This window comes from Cupressus sempervirens, chromosome 11, assembly GCF_028749045.1.
Source record: "Cupressus sempervirens isolate cs-2001-9-10 chromosome 11, ASM2874904v1, whole genome shotgun sequence".
NCBI lineage: Eukaryota > Viridiplantae > Streptophyta > Pinopsida > Cupressales > Cupressaceae > Cupressus > Cupressus sempervirens.
Window position 1 is genome coordinate 847969238 of NC_143128.1, and position 20364 is coordinate 847989601.

General features: G+C 35.9%; 1 protein-coding gene across 8 annotated transcripts in view; it reads right to left on the reverse strand.

The window, feature by feature from the left end:
- Positions 1-11518, reverse strand: part of LCBK1 (long-chain base (LCB) kinase 1) — an 83537-nt gene extending 72019 nt beyond the window's left edge. The window contains exons 1-7 of one of the 8 annotated variants that reach the window (XM_089810749.1): positions 11172-11425; positions 11019-11098; positions 10657-10719; positions 9853-9900; positions 9303-9628; positions 8533-9121; positions 7954-8322 (exon numbers count right to left, since the gene is read on the reverse strand). In XM_089810749.1, the coding sequence (XP_089666875.1) occupies positions 7954-8322; positions 8533-8985 (822 nt within the window). In that variant the 5' untranslated portion in view covers positions 8986-9121; positions 9303-9628; positions 9853-9900; ... (1 more) ...; positions 11019-11098; positions 11172-11425. Of the gene's footprint in view, positions 1-7953; positions 8323-8532; positions 9122-9302; positions 9644-9815; positions 9901-10656; positions 10720-10814; positions 10953-11018; positions 11099-11171 lie in introns of those variants that run through there. The other 7 variants (XM_089810748.1, XM_089810750.1, XM_089810753.1 and 4 more) reach the window with 7 other exon arrangements.
- Positions 11519-20364: the final 8846 nt, after the last annotated feature.

Consider the following 20364-nt stretch of genomic DNA (forward strand, 5'->3'; position numbering starts at 1 on the left):
TTTGTAACCCTAGCTTTTTTAGGCTTTAGGTTACCCTTTTAAGGTTTCGATCTCCTTTATAAGGATTGATCTCTTTGTAAATTCTAGAATCCGTTGAATGATATTTTTCTTCTTCGTCTAAGTTTTTCAAATCAAACCCTTGCCCTTCTTCTCTTTTTCTTCTCCATGATAGGTTTTCTGCATGCAAGTTTTCTTGGGCTTCATGGATTTGTTATGCACTTTTGCTCAAATCCTACAACTAGTTCTTTTTGAGACTCTTAATGCGAACAAGTCTTCGTTGTGATTGCATTTCTCGCAAGTTATGAGTTATTAATATCTCTCATGGTTGCAGGGTGCAACAAAAAAGCAATGAGATGAATATTGTTGTGGTGATACATATTCAGAGGGAGATTATTCAGCTTCAGAGGTAGATTATGTGACAGAGGGAGATGTCCAACCCTTTGCAAGTCTATACGATAGTTAACCATCTTATTATGGTGATTAAAGACAGATGTCCCTGCTAAGAGGGAGTCTCTATTAAGAGAAAATATTGGTTATTGATGCATTCTTCTTTGGGAGAAGTTTGAGGTCAAAACCATTGTTCCACCCTCTGCGAGTAGGTACGATGGACCACACTCTGCAAGTAGGCATGGTGGAAATGTATTCTTCTTTGGAAGAAGTTTGAGGTGAAATCCCTTGTTCCACCCTCTACGAGTAGGTACGGTGGACCACCCTTTGCAAGTAGGCATGGTGGAAATTATCCTTCTCTAGAAGAAGTTTTGAGATAAAAAAATCTTCATTCTAGCCTCTACAAGTAGGCATGGCGAAAGTCATGTGTTACTCCATGACTATAATTTTATGTGCTCATGAAGTAACTATGGTGAATATGTTATGATGAGCTAACATATGTGGCGAGAATATATCATTGAAATCTTTGGTTGTAGCTATGTCTGCATGCCTCATTAAAGATATCTCTCTTGCTAAGAGAGAGTGTTGAAGTTTGCAGCTGCAATAGAGATCTTTATCTCTACTATTACAAAATGGTAATATGTTTGTTATGACCCTTATGGTCACTTTCAGCTAAAAGAGATATTTGTGAGAATATTTAAGTCAATGTCTTATAAAAAGACATGTGTCATACGTCATGCGAAGAGGCATGTGTATGAAAATATTAAGTCTTGTATATTTGGAAATTTGAATGGTCTTACATTTGGGATCTGAAGAGACCTTCGTGTGTAAGATGAAGAATCTTATGCAATCTATTTATATGATTGCTTGATGTATTGTAAATCAATCAAGTGAAAAGCCTTGTACTCAAAGATATTTTTCATCATCAATAAAAGAGATTTTCTTTGGGTGTCGTTGGGTTTTCCCCTTCAAGTGGAAAGGTTTTCCCAAGATAAATCTTTTGTGTCTTCTATGCATTTTACGTTCTTTTCTTATGTTTTTTATCTAATCTATGAGCATAAAACTTAACATCTTCTACTTCTATGTCAAGTATTGCTTCTAATTTGTGGGTCTGACTCCTCTTTCCACACATATGCCCTGACTCCCATTTTCCTCCACAATTGAAGCACATCTTTATGTCCTTTTGATTACGTAAGTGTCTTGGCTTCCATATATCTCTTTACACCTAACACCTATTTTATTCCTCTCGAACGCACTTATGTCTAATTTCCCATTTCATTTTGCAACCCATAGTTCTTCTAGGTCATTTTTAGGTGGGAAAGAACATTTGTGCTCAACATATGTGATTGAGGCTGAGTACTGGGGATCATCATCTTCCTAGCAATCGGGAATATTGATTTGGAGTCCTCAATGGTATTTTGATACAAATGCAAGCCAGTAGTTAGTCATATCATCTTCCTCTTGTATATCCATGGAGAGTATTAATGAGTCTAAGTACAATGAGCTACTCTATTTATTGAGTTGTATATGACCTTTTGACACGTTTTTAACAAATTTGTCTATTCCAAAGACTTTACAAATTTGTGAAGACAAATAGGGGTATCCTGGTTAGGGTTCCTAACAAGGACATGCCAATTACTACCTTTCAATTTTATATCATATGTCATATGCACATTGACATGAATTGTGTAAAGCAATTAAATGTTAATTTGTTTGACTCTCATGTAAGCTCCATTGTTGACCTTAGGATTCTATAATGTAAATGTTAATATGGTGAGTGCTTTATCAATGTCATCACATGAATATTTGAAAATACCTATCTGTGTGTGTAAAGTAATTGCTTTGGTAGTCACTCTATTGTCCCCAAATATGACCTCAAAAGTCTCATCCTGAAACATGTCCCCACATCGTTGCATCTGAGATATTTGGTGGAATACTTTATCTCATCTGAACCAAGACTAGCTACAATACCACTCCCAGTAGGTGTATCATGTGTAGAGGTTGTTTCATCTCTAGAGACTTTAACAAGTTGTGCAACTATAGCATCAAAGTCCTCATACTAGAGTATGATCCCAATTTTTCTTGTCATCCTATCACCACATTCAAGTGCCTTATGCAGCAAAAGATGAAGGTGCAAGTGCACAAAGACCAAATCTTCAAACATTTTTGCACTCATAGTGTGACGTTGTCGTTAGCCTATTTCCCCATGGTCCCATAGGCTAACCAAGACATTAAAGGAACTTTGGGATCCGAGATATTTGGTGGAAGACATTATCTCATTTAAACCAAGACTAGCTACAATGCCACTCCTAGTAGGTGTATCGTGTGTAGAGGTTGTTTCATCTCTAGAGACTTTAACAAGTTGTGTAACTATAGCATCAAAGTCCTCATACTAGAGTATGATCCCAATTTTTCTTGTCACCCTATCACCACATTCAAGTTCCTTATGCAGCAAAAGATGAAGGTGCAAGTGCACAAAGACCAAATCCTCAAACATTTTTGCACTCACAGCATGACGTTGTCATTAGCCTATTTCCCCATGGTCCCATAGGCTAACCAAGACACTAAAGGAACTTAGAGGTCATTCCACCTAGGAAATTTCAACCACAAGTCCTTTTGATGTGTTTTGAGGCAATCTTGGGTATGCTTACTATTTATAATAAGTCGTTCTGGCATGATTGAACCTCCAATAGCAACTTGACATGTCAATAGTAATTTTTCATTACTCTCTTTTTTGGTTCCTTTCTCAGCATTCAATTCTTTCATCATATCTCGCCATATGGTCTAGACAGTTGTTTCATCATCACTACTACCCTCAGTGTTATCATCATCATACATCTTCCTCTTCCCTTGAAAGGATATCTTGTTTTCACTCTCAATGTCTATCGCCCCACTGCAGGTAGAAGTGTACGAGGGTGGAGGCACCGCATTCATCTACTCATATGAGGAGATAATCAACCACTCAACAAACCACCTCTTCAATTCGTAGACTAGTTGATTCTACAACTTGCCCAACAATTCTTTGAGCCTACAATTGTAAAACTGTAAACTCATTCTTCCCTTGTTTGGTATTATATATTTTGATGAGAATCTCATTGCCACCTCATAGCAATTTAAACTCGGCCTCAAAAGCTCTCTTTGATGCATCCCAAGAGGATTTTGATAAAGCATCTAATTTTGTAAACCAATCGATAGTTGCACCCCAAGGCATTGTTGGAAATGCTCTCAACCAATAGTCATTGTGAAGCTAATTGGTTGCTACCCAAATAATCTTGCACGTGTTCCAATGCCTTGTAGGGTCTTCTGACTCATTCCCTGTGAACTTCGACAATTTCTACTTAACTGCATTTGGACTTGGAGGAGTTACCATCGTTCTCACCTATTTGCTCCCTTGTGCATCAAACAAGGGTTTTGGCTACTGTGTTTCAGTGGTTCCCCTATGCTCTCGACCATGCACGCATCCTCTACACGTCCAACATCCCTCATCAAGGTATTTTCAAGCTTTAGCTCGTACTTGCAATCCCTCCATCTTAGGTCTACGGTTCAAATTCTCTAATAATGCGTTCTTTGGAGATAGGTTCTCAATGCCACACAATATGCTTTGTCTATTCAAGATTTCCTTCTTCATACTCTTCATCTAATGGTGTTTTCTACAAACGATTGTCTTATTTGGTTGGCAAGGAATGTTTAGGGGTGGTAAGTTTCTAGCAATTTCTTGTAATCTCCTTTATTATTGTTTTGCAATTCTTAAAGATCGTCTGATCACTTAGTCTTGACCACCTTGTGGCCTCTTCTCACCTTTATTGGGATCACAGTATTTGTGTGTTTCGATACCAATACAAGGAAGATGTTTATAGTGGTAATACCTCCATAGGCAAGACTAATTGCTCCTACAACCTCTTGGAATCAAAAGCAAGAAAAAAATTGTAATATCTATTAAGTTAAGAGTTTACCATTCTTTTGCATTTTTACTTTTAAGTTAGGTTGGCACTCTCCAATTTCAACAACTGTGAGTTTTTCTTTGATTGAGCAGAATTGAAATACATACTCCTTTCTCTACTCAGTGAAGCATAATTGGTTATTTGCTGAAATAGCAAAAGATTTGGTCTATTTCCATTCTAACTTGCATCTCCTATCATGAAAGGAAGATGACCACAAGGATGGGGCAATAAAGAATTGGGATATAGACCATGGGTGTACCAACTTGGTTGTGTATACCATACACTTGCTAGAGTTAATGTAGATGAATGAGGCTCTTCTATATGATGTACCTAAAGATAGTGGCACTACATTTTCTTCTAGGTCAAATGATTTATAAGCAAGTGATGACCTCAATCTACATGTATTTAATGAAGAATCAAGATTGAAGACTAAGATACAAATAAATTATTGTAAGATTTTTAATTTTGTTATTGCAACTACTTTCAGTTGAATCTTCTTAATTGTATGCCATATATGACATAATATTGAAACTTTGACCTATCAATTAGCAATCATCTTTATTACCATCATTGAATAAAATAAGTATCATACCATCAAATATTCCAGTCAGAATTGACCATACCCAAATATACCATACCTAAGCTACAAAAATGTCACACCACTGAAATGGAACCCTGTATCCATATTCGCCCTTGTACTAGAACAAACAACTTAGTAGTTCAAAATAATCGTGTCGTAATTACTACCTTTTAAGTATTTATTCCATGCTCAAAAATATCACTTAAGCATCGTTCTTATTCCATGCTCAAAAATATCTCTTAAGCATTGTGTAATTGGCTAGGGATATGCTCATAGTTTAGGTGTTTAAATCCCATTACTACACTAAAGCATGAGGTCAACATTAATTTGAGCAACAAAGTTGTGGAAGGATTGCCTTATATTGTGTGGAAAGCTACATCTATACATTTACCAAAAAAAAGATGTCTATTGTACCTCTAATATCTAATATCTTATGTTTGAAATGGAAATAAGTACATGGATAAGAATGGGTGTAAAGGGGCAAAGAGTGAAAGCTACCCATGATCCCCGAGAATGGAGCAAATAGTCACAACTCTACAAAAAATAAAGCAACTTTTACTTTTACCTCACCAAATCCTACCTAAACTTCCTTAGTAATAATCTAAAAGAGAATAATTAGGAAAGAATGTCTATAGTTTTCCTTCTAGTTGGATTGCTTAGCCTCTACACAAATAATTTGAACAAGAAATTATAACAATGAAAGCGTGTTTATTATCATAAGAGTTTCTATATTGTTCTCTTCTACCTACATCACAATATCTAGAGTTGTATGTTTCTCAAAAAATAGGTATTGTGGTTTTCTAGCTAGACATGATTGTAGTAATCTGTTGAATAGAGTTTCCACAAAGGAAACACAGAGTTTTCTTGAATCTCTCAAACATGTGAATTATGAAGATTATATGGGTCAATCTCTAGGGAGATTTTTACACAGAGTTTTCTTGAATATCTCAACCACGTGAATTATGAAGATTATATGTATCAATCTTCGAAGAGATTTTTAAATAAGTATGAGTTGTTTTGAAGAGCCTCATCTAACTTTTGTCCAAGTTGATTAAAAAAACATTGTCTTATACCTTTAAAAAAAATTATATCTTTTATTCTACGATCAACATGTCTCTAAATGCTTTTAACCTACTCTGCTGACCCATTCCAACAAATTATGAAACAAATTGATTCAGCACATTCCTTCATTCATTACTCAAATACCCTCTTGACTAGATATGTTACAGCAAGAAATAGATGGCGTAACAGCAAACATATGAACAAAAGATTTTTTAATATAATTTTCAATAATAACAGTTTATTTATTTGTTGCGGGACTGTAAAGATAAATTTCCTGCATGTCATACTTCAATTTCTTCCATAAAATATACACAACTCTAAATCTGGGAACCATTTATAATATAGGTGTCACATGATCACACTCGCAGCATCTAGACTTCATTTTTATACACAACCTTCACAAGTGCAGATTGGGGCATTATATTCCAACAATCTTAACAAGAAAGCAATAATAATATATATTTTTTAAGAAAGTTTTCCAAAGAGACTCGTGAACACACTATCTATCTAAACATCTATATCTGTCTATCTTTATTGTGTGTGTGTGTGTGTACGCACAAACATATAAGACTAAAAACATATGGGAAAAGAACAATCCTATCATTGAGAGAAGAATTAGCATAAATTTTAGCCTCAATCTGCATGAAAATCATTCGTAAAGATTGACAGTACTTTATAGTCTTTATATAGGGTGGTAAAATGACTATCATTTGTTTCCCAAACCTTAAAAGGAAGTTTGTTTCTATGCATTAGAAACCCTTTGAAAATACTATGGTGCCAGACTTACATAATATTATAATCACACCAATAAAAAGAGCGGCATTGAGCATTTCCAGGCATCTAAGCATCTTCAGTACTGGAACATAATCCAGTCACAGGAATTAAATAAATTGCATAATTTGAACCTAAATTTATCTGCAGTCCTCTATATCTCTTATCCAGGTTCTCGCATCTTACAGCCCAATTTTCTCAAAATACCATAATATGGTGCTAAGTTCTAACACTTGAAAGAAGTGAAAAGTTTCAGACCAAATCACATTTAGAGCCAACGAGACATTTCTTCTTTGCAATGACCTGTTCCATTATCAAGTCCATGTGATTTGTACCTTGTATATATATGTATCATATATATTGTAAAAGCAGTCCAGCCCTCATCTTCCATTGGCTTTAAACCAAATGCAAGCTCTTGCTAGTAACCATGTAAAGGAAGCTAGCTTAATCTAATTCCTGCTACTATGGATTAAGATACTGCTAGTGATTTGTTATTTTTAATTGCTCAATCCAATCACAATGAATCTTCACCACAACCAAAAAGTTATATGTGATTACTCAAATGGGTGCCTTAAAAGGACTTCAATTTAACAATAAGTTTAAAGTTCCACTTGAATTTTCTTGTTGTTTCTGGTCACCGTTTGCAAATTTATTTATTAAATTTGTTCAATACAATCACAATGAATCTTCATTACAACCAAAAAGTTATATGTGATTACTCAAATGGGTGTCTTACAAGGACTTCATTTTACTAATAAGTTTAAAGTCCCACTTGGATTTTCTTGTTGTTTCTGGTCACCGTTTGGGGTCTCCTGCTGTTGGGTTTCTCTCTTGTAGTCTCCTCAGTCCCTTTGACCCGTTTTGTGGTCATTTGTTGGACATTAATAAGTTTATCGTATCTTTTATCTTTATCTTAAATGCAAGAACCATTAAATGGTAGTGCACAATCTAAAATAGGCTCGTTTGCTCAACTGCATAGCAAGTAGCAACATCAACATGATAGGAAAGCACTCATTGATTAAAAGTTATAAAACGTAATAGCAATAAATTTACAAAACAGGAAAACATATATTTTTCATGTTTTCCTGAAATACACACTGCATAAATGTATTTGCAAGTGATAAAGAAGATTTTCAAAGCTTCTAACAGAAAACCCCAATATGCAACACTAAGAAAACAATCCCAATAATATCATTTTCTTTAGGTACTGACCTGAAATATTGGTTGCACTTTGTTGTAAAACACCTTACTTGACCTACCCCGTCCTGAACGAGGATTAAGTATCACAAGCATTGAAGGGGCAGTTTTGCATCTAACTGCCTGTCTAGGAGCAAAATCTCTTGTATCCATAAATGATCCCTGTTGCTTAGATGATAATAGAGGATGTGGTAAGCAATTGACAAATAATTGCAGCTCGGCAAAGGCATTGACCCACCGTAGTGCATCCTCAGGATTTGAAGCCAAAAAATGAAGATCTTTCAGTTTTCTCTGAGATTTTCCAAATGCACCTGGCAACCATGTTGTCTTCACCAATGGACATGAATGCACTGTAAAACGCCTAACCCCCTCATTGTACGAAACCTGTTTATACAAAGGTTTAAATTTTAACATCAGAAAAAGAGTAGCATTCATTAAAACAAAATATTCTATTGATAAATGAAAATTTATATAGATTGAAAGAAAAATATTATTGCACGTGAAAGGAATACTATGCCACAGAAAACAACATTAATATGCTAAATGAATTGACATGGTTATGGGTGCCAACATTTTTACAGAAAAGAAACTTACAGCAATGATGTCAGTAAGATCAAGGCAGTGTGAACCCCAAACAAATGCCTTGACTGTGAGCTTTGCATCAACCTCAGCCTTAACTGTCTTTGAATTTGACAATTGATTGTCGAGAGTTGGGCCTGAATTTTTCTTATCAGGGACCAGCTTTCCAGAAATGAACAACTGTCCCAATAAATCAGAATTTTCATCTCCAATATCAATTCTGTGTTCATGAACTTTTGAATGTGCTGAATTCTCACTGGATACATTCAGTTCTTTTTTCTTGTTGGATTTCACTCTGCCATGCCTATCAGAAGTGATAGCTGGAGAAACGTTTTGCCCAGAAGTCACTTGAGAAGAAGGAATATTTCTTGGAGGTTCTGATATTGCATGGCGATGATTTTGAGACAATGCTCCCAAGGGGTTAATTTTTTGGGAAAGGGCCCCAATCTTTCCCAATGGACTCCGCATTTCTTTTGTGCCAAAATTATAGAACAGAAATCACTCCTTCCTGGAATGATAGAGGCGCCTTGTTGGAGTCTCTTAATCTTCCCACATGTTATGAACTCCCCTTGCAGCAATAACAACTTTTGATTGATTTTTTGCACTGCAATTGTAAAATTCACAACATATCTCAAAAAGCAATGTTGATTTTAGAGGTACATTGGCACATGAAAATATATGGAAATAAACAACTCATGATAGTAAGGCGTAAACAAATTGGAATGTCAAATAGAAATAAATAGCAAATATAGAAACAGCAGAACAGCATAAGATCTTCATCTTACCATAGCCATCTGAAAAGTGGGATAGGCTTAGAGGTCCTCAGTTTAAAATGGGTAATGGGGATATAGGAGGTATGCTTCTAGAATACAGGTAAATGTAGATCATAACAATAGGCCTTTATTTCAATCTTAATCAAAAGCTGCATTGCACTATAGCATCCACTAAGGAATTATTCATCCCAGTTCCTAAAATAACACAGGCATTCAGCTTTCCATTTCCAGTACAAGGTGAGTATAGTGATTGAGGGAGATACAGTACTATATGCTGCAGCAAGTGCAATCTCCAAACTCCACTCCGCACAATTCTGATTTTTGGTTCACTCTTCCAGCTTTAACACAAACACCTATCAATAATTAATAAAAACTTAAAAAGTCATAAGAACTGACAAAATCTTTTCCTGCCTTAAACCTCGACTAGCCATTATCCGAATACACAGTTTCTAAAATTAAAACAAGCATTCAGCTTTCCAATTCCAGTAGAAGGTGAGTATAGCGATTGAGGGAGATTGACAGTACTATATGCAGCAGCCAGTACAATGTCCAAACTCCATACCGTAGAATTCTGATTTTTGGTTTACTCCTCCAGCTTTACCACAACCACCTATCAATCATTAATAAAAACCATATAAAAACTGGCAAAATATTTTTCTACCTTAAACCTCGACTAGCCATTATCCAAATACGTAAAAAGTAAAGTAATGTAAAGTCTTGCAAAGGAAAACTGCGTATCATTTTGGATTTCACAGTTCACACAACTCAATGCCTATGCCTACATGTGTCTGGTTTCAATTTCAGCAGATGCTAGATTTTGACTTTCAAATCGGTAGCTTGAACGAACCATTGGCAAAATATTAAATAAAAAATTGCATGGTTTGTTTCTATGGTAGACCAAGCATCTTGGATATACAAATCTAACAAATCATTATTCGTTTCTTGAGAAGAAAAAGGAATACATGGAGTTTTCCAAAGATAGACAATAGTGTAAGACAACAACAGTGCCTATGCAATGCCAGGATCTCCGCCATTTCTTATAAACCACCTCAATTATTCAAGATACACTTACAAGAATCATAACCTCAAAACAAACACAAACAACAGCCTTGACTTTAATGCAGGTATAATACACATGTTCTTATCAGTTTGCCATTGATTCAGCATTGGAAATAAAATGCATATTCCCCTGGCGAACTAGAGTCTTTACCATGCAATTCATTGTCATTTTATTGGAATACTCCGGGCCTTTCAAAACTAATTGAGACAAGCAGCAGGAAGAACGCAAGGATCTCTAAAATTACATTAAATTAACTCTAATTTTCAAATTAGTCTTTGTAAAAATACAACCATTTGATAGCCTTACCTTAGTCCAGACTGATGTACAATGATCCCAAAAGCGTTGAAAGGCAGCATACCGACAATCCTTCTGCACAAAAAGACGAAAAAACACACCAAACGTATTCAAATTACAGAACAGCATATTCAATTACTTAGCAATAAAATTATTGACTCCAACCCTACCAAAATTCCAGCTCGTTAACCGCGAAAACAGAAAAATTCAGGAACAGTTTGCCCCATTCGACACCACAACAATAAATAAAAAATGCCCCATAAAAAGGGTTTCCAACAATATATCTGACAGGCAACGATAGCTATCAGGTAGCAGTGAATTTTCCCAATGTTTCGCTCTCGAATAAATAAAACAAGCTATTCGTACGCAATTACCTCAAATTCAGCTGACAGGCAAATTTAAGTTGTGTGGCGGAGATCGAGAACGTGCAGGGGGCTTTAAATCCTTCTTTAACCTGCAGAAGACTAATCAAAATAAATGCACAGTGGATCAAACCAAATCAAACGAACAAGTAAAATGAATTGAACCTGCAGAATGTCTAATCCGATGAGACGTATGCTGTGATGTGATCCTCCGTACTCAATAATGAAGTAGCTCACGAAGAAAACAGATTCGAAACAGGGGGAAAAGAAATCGATGAGTTGTCATTATTATTACTGTGCATCCAACACAAACGTTTAATTCTGATTAAATTTCTCCTGCTTTGCGATAAGCATTGCATTTGTTTTTGCAGGGAATTATATAAAATCGAACCCAGGGTTTGGATTCCGAATTTATATATTAAATAGCAGGCTCAGTTTTCCTGCTTAATTAAGTGTGACCGTCCACCAATTGAGACCGGCTCGTCCGGTGGCCGCGCCTGCTCATTTGTGCTGCTTACCGCCTGGTACGGTCACTTCCTTTTACGCTACTAGACTACCCGCGATTGACGGGAAATTTTCATCCTGGTAAGTATTTACTTTTTCGTTTGGCAGTTTGCGTTGACGTTGTTCTATGTTGCTGTTTATCGTGCATTTGCTTTATGTTGTGCGACTTCCGTCAATTGACTGGAATTTGATTAGAGCGTTTGTGTGTTATCGCCGATTGTTTTTTTGTTTTTTTTTTTCCGTTGGAAATTGTTTAGACGAGCCTATTTTCATCTGAATAGAGTTTATTATTATTATAAGATTCTCGTGACTTGAATGTTTTGGAAGGATTCATAATATTTCAACGAGCTTATCGAAGCTTGTTTTCGCGTAACGCTAAATAAGTCTTATTTTGCACGTTATTGTGACCTAACGAATATATTCTAGCTAGCCCGAATAATTCAATTTAAAAAAAACTGGAAAGACTCGTGAAGCTTGAAAGAGATTTTATATAAAGAGTTGGGGTGGAAAGAGATAGTAGAGTGAGAAGATGGAACTCATTTGATATTTAGTTATAAGTTAGACTAATTTAATCTAGGCATTAATAATATTTTTTTAGTTTTTAGTTTTAATTAAGTCAAGAGGTTCTACATGGCAGCAATCTTCAATGTAAACATTATTCATTTTGAAAAAAAATTGATGTTCATTTTCAAGTCAGAAAAACAAAATAGAAATAGACTAAATATAATTATAATTAAAATCATTAAAATTATAAAGAGGAAATGAAAGTAAAAATGAGGTAGATCAAGAGTCTCCAATCATTTTCTCACGCGATGATGAAAATTATAAGATTATGAAAATAGGTGCCTCGATAAAGATGTCTCTCGACTTATTTTATATATATATAAGCTAGTATGTTAGTATATGTAGATGTCAATTTTTTTAATACATTTATTTTTATATAGCAATGTGTAGGGGGTTTTATTTGAATTTCATTTAGTGGATAGCTTTATATGCTTTATTTGTATTAGAAAGAGATTAGATGCGAAGATGGTGTAAAGAAGGTTCGTGTGTCAATGTGATTTTTGGTAAATTTTGGGTGATACTATTTGGTCTTAGTGAATGATATTCTATATTTCAGAAAATGGAACAAATAAGGATCATGAGTCATGATTTTTATAAAATTATGGTGATATTATTGGAATTTGGGCCTTTGATTTTCAATCTAACATGTATATCATTATATCTAGTAGCAAACTAATTTTATGAGTGATGGAAAAAAAATCTAGTTTTACATAGAATTATAGTTAAGGGCCAGTTAAATTATCACAAGTTTAAAATAAAATTTAATAAATTATTTTTCATATAAAAATTTAAGAGTTGTGTTTAGTTCGTGTATGTCCTTTTATACATATAATTTAGTTGATTCAAAAATTTGAATAAAATTTTGAAATGAGAACAAGAATATATAATATTTTGATATATACAAAAGAAGTTTTAGGATTTAATTAAATGTGTGAGGAGATGATTGTTCATTACAGGATGTATTTAGTAATTGTTGATCCCTAAAAGGCTCACACCTAAATAAAGACAATCAAAAAGCTCTACACATGGGAAACCTAACGTACTATGTAGAGAGACTTCCAAGATTTTAGAAGTTAGCTCTTTATTCATTAGACTAAGAAAAGGGTAAACAAACAAAGCAAGAAGGAATTTACACTACAAGGCAAAACCCCAAGGTTTTCTCAATATTTTGCAAGTTCATAGTAAAGTCTCAACAAAACTTTAGATCTTTCAACTCTAGAAAGTCTACCCTTAAAGGTAGACACAGTGCAAAGGTACAAATGAAGGGAAGGGGATATTTGCAGGCATGTAACTCACACAAGTGAAAGACATGGTGTGGGCAATGGATCTATTTAGAATAGAACCACCCCTGCCAAATGTCTATTACGAGTACTCATTCTTTATTAGCTAACTATCTAGGGACATGTTGCCCCATTTTTGGTCCCCCTTTTTTTTCAGCTTTCCCCTTAATTGCCACAACCATGCTCAAGAATTGACTAAGTCCATAGTTAGGCTTGGTTATGAGTTGCTTCTCATCGGAAGTCCATTCTCCCTTTAGTCAAGTTTTTGGGATTGCAATGCGCGTGTGCTTCGTCTGCTTACTTTGTGCGAAAAATCATTAAGTTAGGTGCACTTGCAGGTTGTTTGGTTATAATAATATTTTCCCCCTTAAAGTGTCTAGGCTTCCCCCTGATGAGAAGAAGTTGCTTAAGTCCACAATGTTTACTAAAGGAAATTGGAGTTTAAAGTTTCCTCTACTCCCTACCTGGAGGCAAAGCATCCTCAAGGATTTCCTGAATGAAGGAAGAATTGCTCTTGTGACTAAGTAAAAGTACAAAACTTGAAGGAATATCAAGTGAAGGCTTTGTTAAGAGCACAGTGTTCGAGGAGAAGGCAATCCCAAGGACTCTTGCATAAAGAAGAATTTCATGGCTTCGTCTCCCTAGTTTTTTTAAGTGCAAAAATTTCTAAGTACCCAAAGGAAGGCTTGCTCATGGAGTACCTCTTTCAAAATTTCTGAAAAGTAAAGAAGACAAAAGCAAAGTACTTAAAGAAAGAAGAGCTTGGGGAGAATTTATTTCTAAGGATTCTCGAAAAGAAGAAAAGGATAAGTTTACTAAGCGTTCGGGAAAGAAGTGAAAGAACCTTCTCCAACACCAAAAGAAAAGTGTTCTTGATCAGAAGCTAAAAGTCCAAGGCCTAACAAAGGTTTTCATGTTGTAGACGCTTAAAATCGTCCGTAAAGACTATATTAATTTATTTAATATTTAATGTAGGTACGCTCTGATACCACTTGATGAAGAGCCACACCACCCTTACCAACTCACAACCAAGAATGCAACAATATGAAGACAAAGAAAATAAAATGCTTCCCAAAGAACTCTTTTATTATACTTGAAAATCTAATTACAACAACATTTTTGCAAGATCTCGCAAGATCCGATCCAAACCCAAGCTAGTCCAGATCCACACTCTGGTAGAAACCTCTGAGATCTCAACTTGTGCTCGCAAGCCACCAAGCAACCTCCTTGTTTCTAAACCGCAGTCACTAGCTCTTCTCACAAACCTAATCCAAGATCCAAGTGTAAATTGCCTCACATTCGGCGCTCTGTTTACACACTCACAATTCCACCACAATCCTGTTGTAAACTGCCTCACATTCGGCGCTCTGTTCACAAACTCAAGAAAACTCACTCTTCACTTTCTCCTTCTCTTTCACACTTTGAAGCCTTCACCTTCCCAAGCTTCCACTTCTCGAGCTTCTCCTTCTCAAGCTACTCCTTGAGCTTCCACTCCTCAAGCTTCTCCTTGAGCTTTCACCTTCTTCTCGAGCTTCTACTCCTCAAGCTTCCCCTTGAGCTTTATTAGAAATGCTCATATGCCTTTCTTAAATAGGCACTTACCACCCCATGCATGACTTATCCACAACCTTCTAGAATTCCTCTACAACCTTCTACAACTTCCATAACCTTCTACAATATCCACAACCTTCTACAACTTCCAAAACTTTCTACAATATTCATAACTTTCTAGAACTCTTCCCACACACCTCGATAAATGGAATGACAACCATTTATTTTTATTTTTTTTCTATTATGCCACCTATGCACCTTGAAAATAGAAATCCCCTTTTCCTTTATTTTCTCCTTTTTCCCCTTTTTAAATTTTATTATTATTTCTCCTCTAATTTTCGTCACTTTCTCTCTCCAAAAAAATTAAAAAATATTTCAATTTTTTTTTTTTTTCCCAATAATTTTTTTATGCAAGATGCTCCTGCATCAATATTGCCCGTGACATTGTAATTAATTATTAATTAATTAATTATATTGCTCACATTCTTCTACTTATTTGATTAATTTATTTTTAATTAAATGAGTTCATTCTCTTAAGTATTTAAATTTAATTTAAATACTTCCATCCCTAATGTGTTAAATTTGTTCAATACATGATCCTTCATAAAATCCCCTCGTTAAATAAATCTTATTTATTTAATTCCTCCATCTCCATTAATTTCTCTAAACCTATGATTAAATTGAATCCTATTTAATTTAATCTTAATCCTATCCTAAAACCTAGTCTACAACCATCACTCTCATCCTTCTAAGCCTACCCACTACTTAATCCCACTTTATTATCCTAAATCCCTTTCTAAACACCTTTTAGCCCATAAGTGTTTTTTCACACATGTGTGAGAAGCTCTTGATCCAATAAACCTTCCACTTCATTTATGACTCTTACATATCTTATACATTTGTCCCCCACTCCTTCCCCTAAGGTTGCTCACACATGTGTGAGCACACCTTGAGCCTCTCAATCATTAAAGACTCTTTTTGACTTTTGCATGGCTTGTCCTATAACCCATGTGTATCCCTTGTGGCACCTATGTGGATGCCACATGGATGCCACCTCACCAAGCCTTCTCTCAAGCCTATAAATAGAGGCCATGTCTCAAGCATTTCCATCTCCCATTATTGTATTGTTATCATGTCATTTTGAGTTTTGAGTTTTCATGCTAGAGCTTTCATTGTAGTTTGAGTTTTCATAGAGATTTATAGGTGCATACTAACTATTTGGTAGCTGGTTTAGCTTTCATTTTTGCATTGTTAGTCTAGCTATTCATACATTTGCATCTCCATTCATTTATCATTTCTAGTGTAGCTTGCATATCTAGTTAGTTTCTTTGTTGCATTTCATATTTTCACCATTGAATGCTTTCAAGTATGGCTTTATCCATAGCCATTCCTTGAAGTGTTCTTCATCTCATGTAGCTTAGGATCATATTGCATCATCACTCACATTTGCACATTCACTCAAGAGATTCATCACTTTGTTGTATTTGGAAGAACACACCAAACATACCCCACATCTTAACACACCAACAAGGCCTCTCATGGGTGCCCTTATTGAGCTGTAGAGGTGGCTTGAGGGCTTGATTTGTTGGCTACTTTGAGTTGCAAAACTCAAGCAAGCATTATTTTAGTTTTCATTCATTTTGATGAGTTATTGTTACATATATTTGAACTAATGTTTGTTTGTTTGTCCATGCTCCCAACAGGTCATCTCTTCTAACATACATTTTGACACGCCCGATGGGACCCACGTCCCTGATTTCATTCTAAAAATCTGCAAACAAACCTTGTTTAGTCGTAAAACATTGCATTGTTGTCTCTGTTGGCCGTAGCATCGTTTGAGATTATCGTCTGCGCAGACCAACGTCTTCCAAGACCAGCGTCTTCACCGCAATTCAAAAACCCACTATAACACTTGCTCTCCCATTTTAGCGTCTACGTAAGAAAGCATTATGTCGTTAAGGTTTATAACTTATCGTCTGCAAAGTTTATATTATCGTCTACAAAGTTCAATCTGTCATCTTCAACGTATAGTTTGTCGTCTTCGAGTACCTTTCTGTCGTTTGCATTGTGTGCGGGTCTTTTTTGTCGTCTCTAACTTTCAGCGTCTCTGCATTTGACATTGTCATATGTATCTACCAAGCCAATTAATCTGCTTAAAATCGTGCAAATCATCTTCTGTCGTCTTCAATATTTAGTGTCTGTGAATTTTGGCGTCTTGGTTGTTTGTCATTTGCGCAGATCAGCATCTGCGCCTGCATTTTGGCATCTCGACTTTTTAACAGAATTGTGCAATTTTAAACAAATAATGTTTGCTAACATATTGACTTGTAAGTTTTTATTGACGATTTTGATGCAGAGAATTAACCTTAAAAACCTAAAAAAGCAAAACCAATAGTGATTTTTATCACTAAAGGAGATTTGTAGTGATTTTGATCACTTAACCTTTAAGTGCTAATGAACTTGTATGGATTAAACACTTTCATTTGGATGCATGAATGTTTAAGTTAGCCCACATTTGGACTTGGTGCTTAAAATTGACATGAATGTTTAGGATAGAAAAAACATTTGGTTTTGGTGCTTAAAAAGAATTCACACCATCTTGAATGCATTAAGGGACAATGGACATGTATGCCTAGGCTAGATCACATTTGGAATTGGTGCTTAAAATAAACATATATGCCTAGGCTAGATCACATTTGGATTCAGTGCTTAAAATGAAGTCATACACTCTTGAATGCCCTAAGGTAAATTGACTTTATTTTTCGCACTTTTATTTTCAGCATTTTATTTTCACGCACTCACTTTACTTTCTTGTTGACGGATTTGCGTTTTTATTTATGTTGGCACTATTTCCAGTTAGAAAGAACCTTGAATGTTTTAATCACGAGTGTCTTCAAGTAGATAGAAAACTTAAAGCTTCATTGGGAAAGAACACGTGTCTTTTAAACCCCAAGACCACTTACGTATTATCTCCCCTTGCGCCTTCGGGTGATCTTGGGTGCATAAGAAAGAAGTGGTTTTGCTTTTCTTTTTTTAGGAGGCCTGCTTGGAGATTTCATCACCCCTTGGGATGACCTCAACTCTAGTGTTCTGGCGGAGTATAAAAATTGGGAGGTGAATCAAAAGACACCTCTCTTGGAAGTGGAATATTGTCACTCTTGGCTAAGCCCCAAAGAACTTTATACCTTTGGAAAGTGAAGGAGGAGATTTGGGTTACCATCTCCCCCTGATTGTGTGGCAGTATTTTCTTTCATCTACAGATTTGGGCCTCGCATACCTTGTGTATATCGAGGACGCCTTTTAGATAAGCCTTGTTCATCCTAGTGATAGCCTTATTAGGGTTGTTGGCGTGCTCAGCGTGCTTGTTCAAACATTCAAAACCAAAGCCAAAACATCAAATAAGTTTTAAAATGAGTGAAATTGTGAGGTAATCTTTCATTGAGTGAGATAGGTTAAGTGAGGTCTTCTTGACTCGCGGTTACTTTTAGCAGTTGCATTGAGTCTACATTTGAAATTGGTTGAGTCTAGTTACAAAGTTGAAATTTGGGTCTTGTTTTATTCCTGCCATGACCGATAAAGTCAACCAAGTCAAGCATAAGAAAGTGAAATTGTCTAAACGACCCATCTACAAGGAAAGGAAGAACCTAGCACACGGTGACAAACAATTCTGATACACTATCAAAGACATCCAAAAGGAAGAAGCTAGACAAGACTGCTATGATAGAATTGAATACAATGGAAAACTTCGAAACTGATCTGCTTTCCCAGGAATATACCCAAGGTTTTTGTTTCTAGTGAATGAGGATTGAGTTAACCGCATAAGTGACCACAACACTTTCATCTTTCCATATCCAGCTCCATTCTCCAAATTCCTAGTTTTCCATTTTCAAATTTTCTTCTAGAGAGCCTAAACCTTAAAACATCTTTTGACATTGCAACATTAGACCTTTCATCCATAAGCAAACATTTATCATAATCACACTTACTTATTTGGGATCACAAGTCCACTCCAAATAGTGAGCAATCAACTTGGTGTCCTATCTTGCCTAAAGATCACTTGACTATCTTTGGTAGGAGAAAGATACTATTATCCTCTAATCAAACCATAATCTTGGTTTAGCAAACAAAGTACACACACTAGGGTGATAGCTCTCATCCTCGTTTTCTTCTTCTTCCATAATCTTCCACCCATTGGCTTGATCACTCTTGTATGGTACACACACGATCAGGAAGGTTCACGTTTAATCCCATGTCACCTTTGTGGGAATCATTGAGGCAATCAGAGATGGAGAATCCATTTCCTCCACTCACAACTTCATTAAGGAGCACAATTCCCTCTAGTTCAAACCTTGGTATGCCTAATTCAACATCCGCGCAAGAACCAAAAGATCCCTTCTATAACACAATTTTGGGGGGTAATGACAAAGAAGTATACCAAGATGAAGATCCTATTGACCCCAACGATGTACCTAGTGATGTTAGAACATTCCTTGCAGATCCCTACAATGTGGAAATGATGGAAAAATCCATCAGGGCAAACAAAACTGAGATATTCCTAAATTTGGTTAAGGATGGTGTTAATGTTCCCCCAAGCTTTGATGAGAACACTTTGTTTAGACAAATTACAAAAGGTGGTGCTCCCGTATTGCCCACTTCAAATGCTGCTCCGACTTCTAGCAAAGGGAAAGAAACCATGGTAATAATTAGTGCTATGCCTACATCTAGCACTTCAACACAACCCACACTTCAATTGAGTGCAGAACATATTCAACAAATCATTAGTGTCATGCCCAATGTCACCACACATGCTAGTATTCCACAATCTAACTTGACAACCTCAACTATGGGATGCTTGGGCATTAGACAAGTGCCTACTCAACCAATGGAAATTCTGACACAACCTATGCACTCCTCTTATTTACAAGTGCCAACCACTATGGTAAAGACATCTGTGCCAATTCCCACAAGTGCATATCAATACATTGGCCAAAGTGGAGTACTTCCACCACCTCACTCTACATTTGGAACTCCCTACAATTTAGGAGGTAGACTTATTAACCCCCAACAATCACAAGTGCAACCTAATCAAGATTTGGCTCAACAACTCCAAGAATTACAAAATTTGGTCCTTAACATGAACAATAAAGGGGTGAAGGATGTCTCTTTTGAGGAAATTTTTCCTTTTTCATTTGATAAATCCATCAATATGGTACCATTCCCACCCGATTTCAAAATTCTTAAATTTGACAAGTATACGGGAGAGACATGCCCCATCACCCATCTCAAGGAATTTTCCATTTTGTGCCAAGAAGTAGCCTACAATGATTACTATCTTAAGAGGCTCTTTGCACGAAGTCTTGGAGGCCCCGCACTTGAGTGGTTAATGAATTTACCTAAGGGCTCCTTTACTTCTTTCAATGATTTAACAAGCAAGTTTATAGCACAATACTCTTACAACA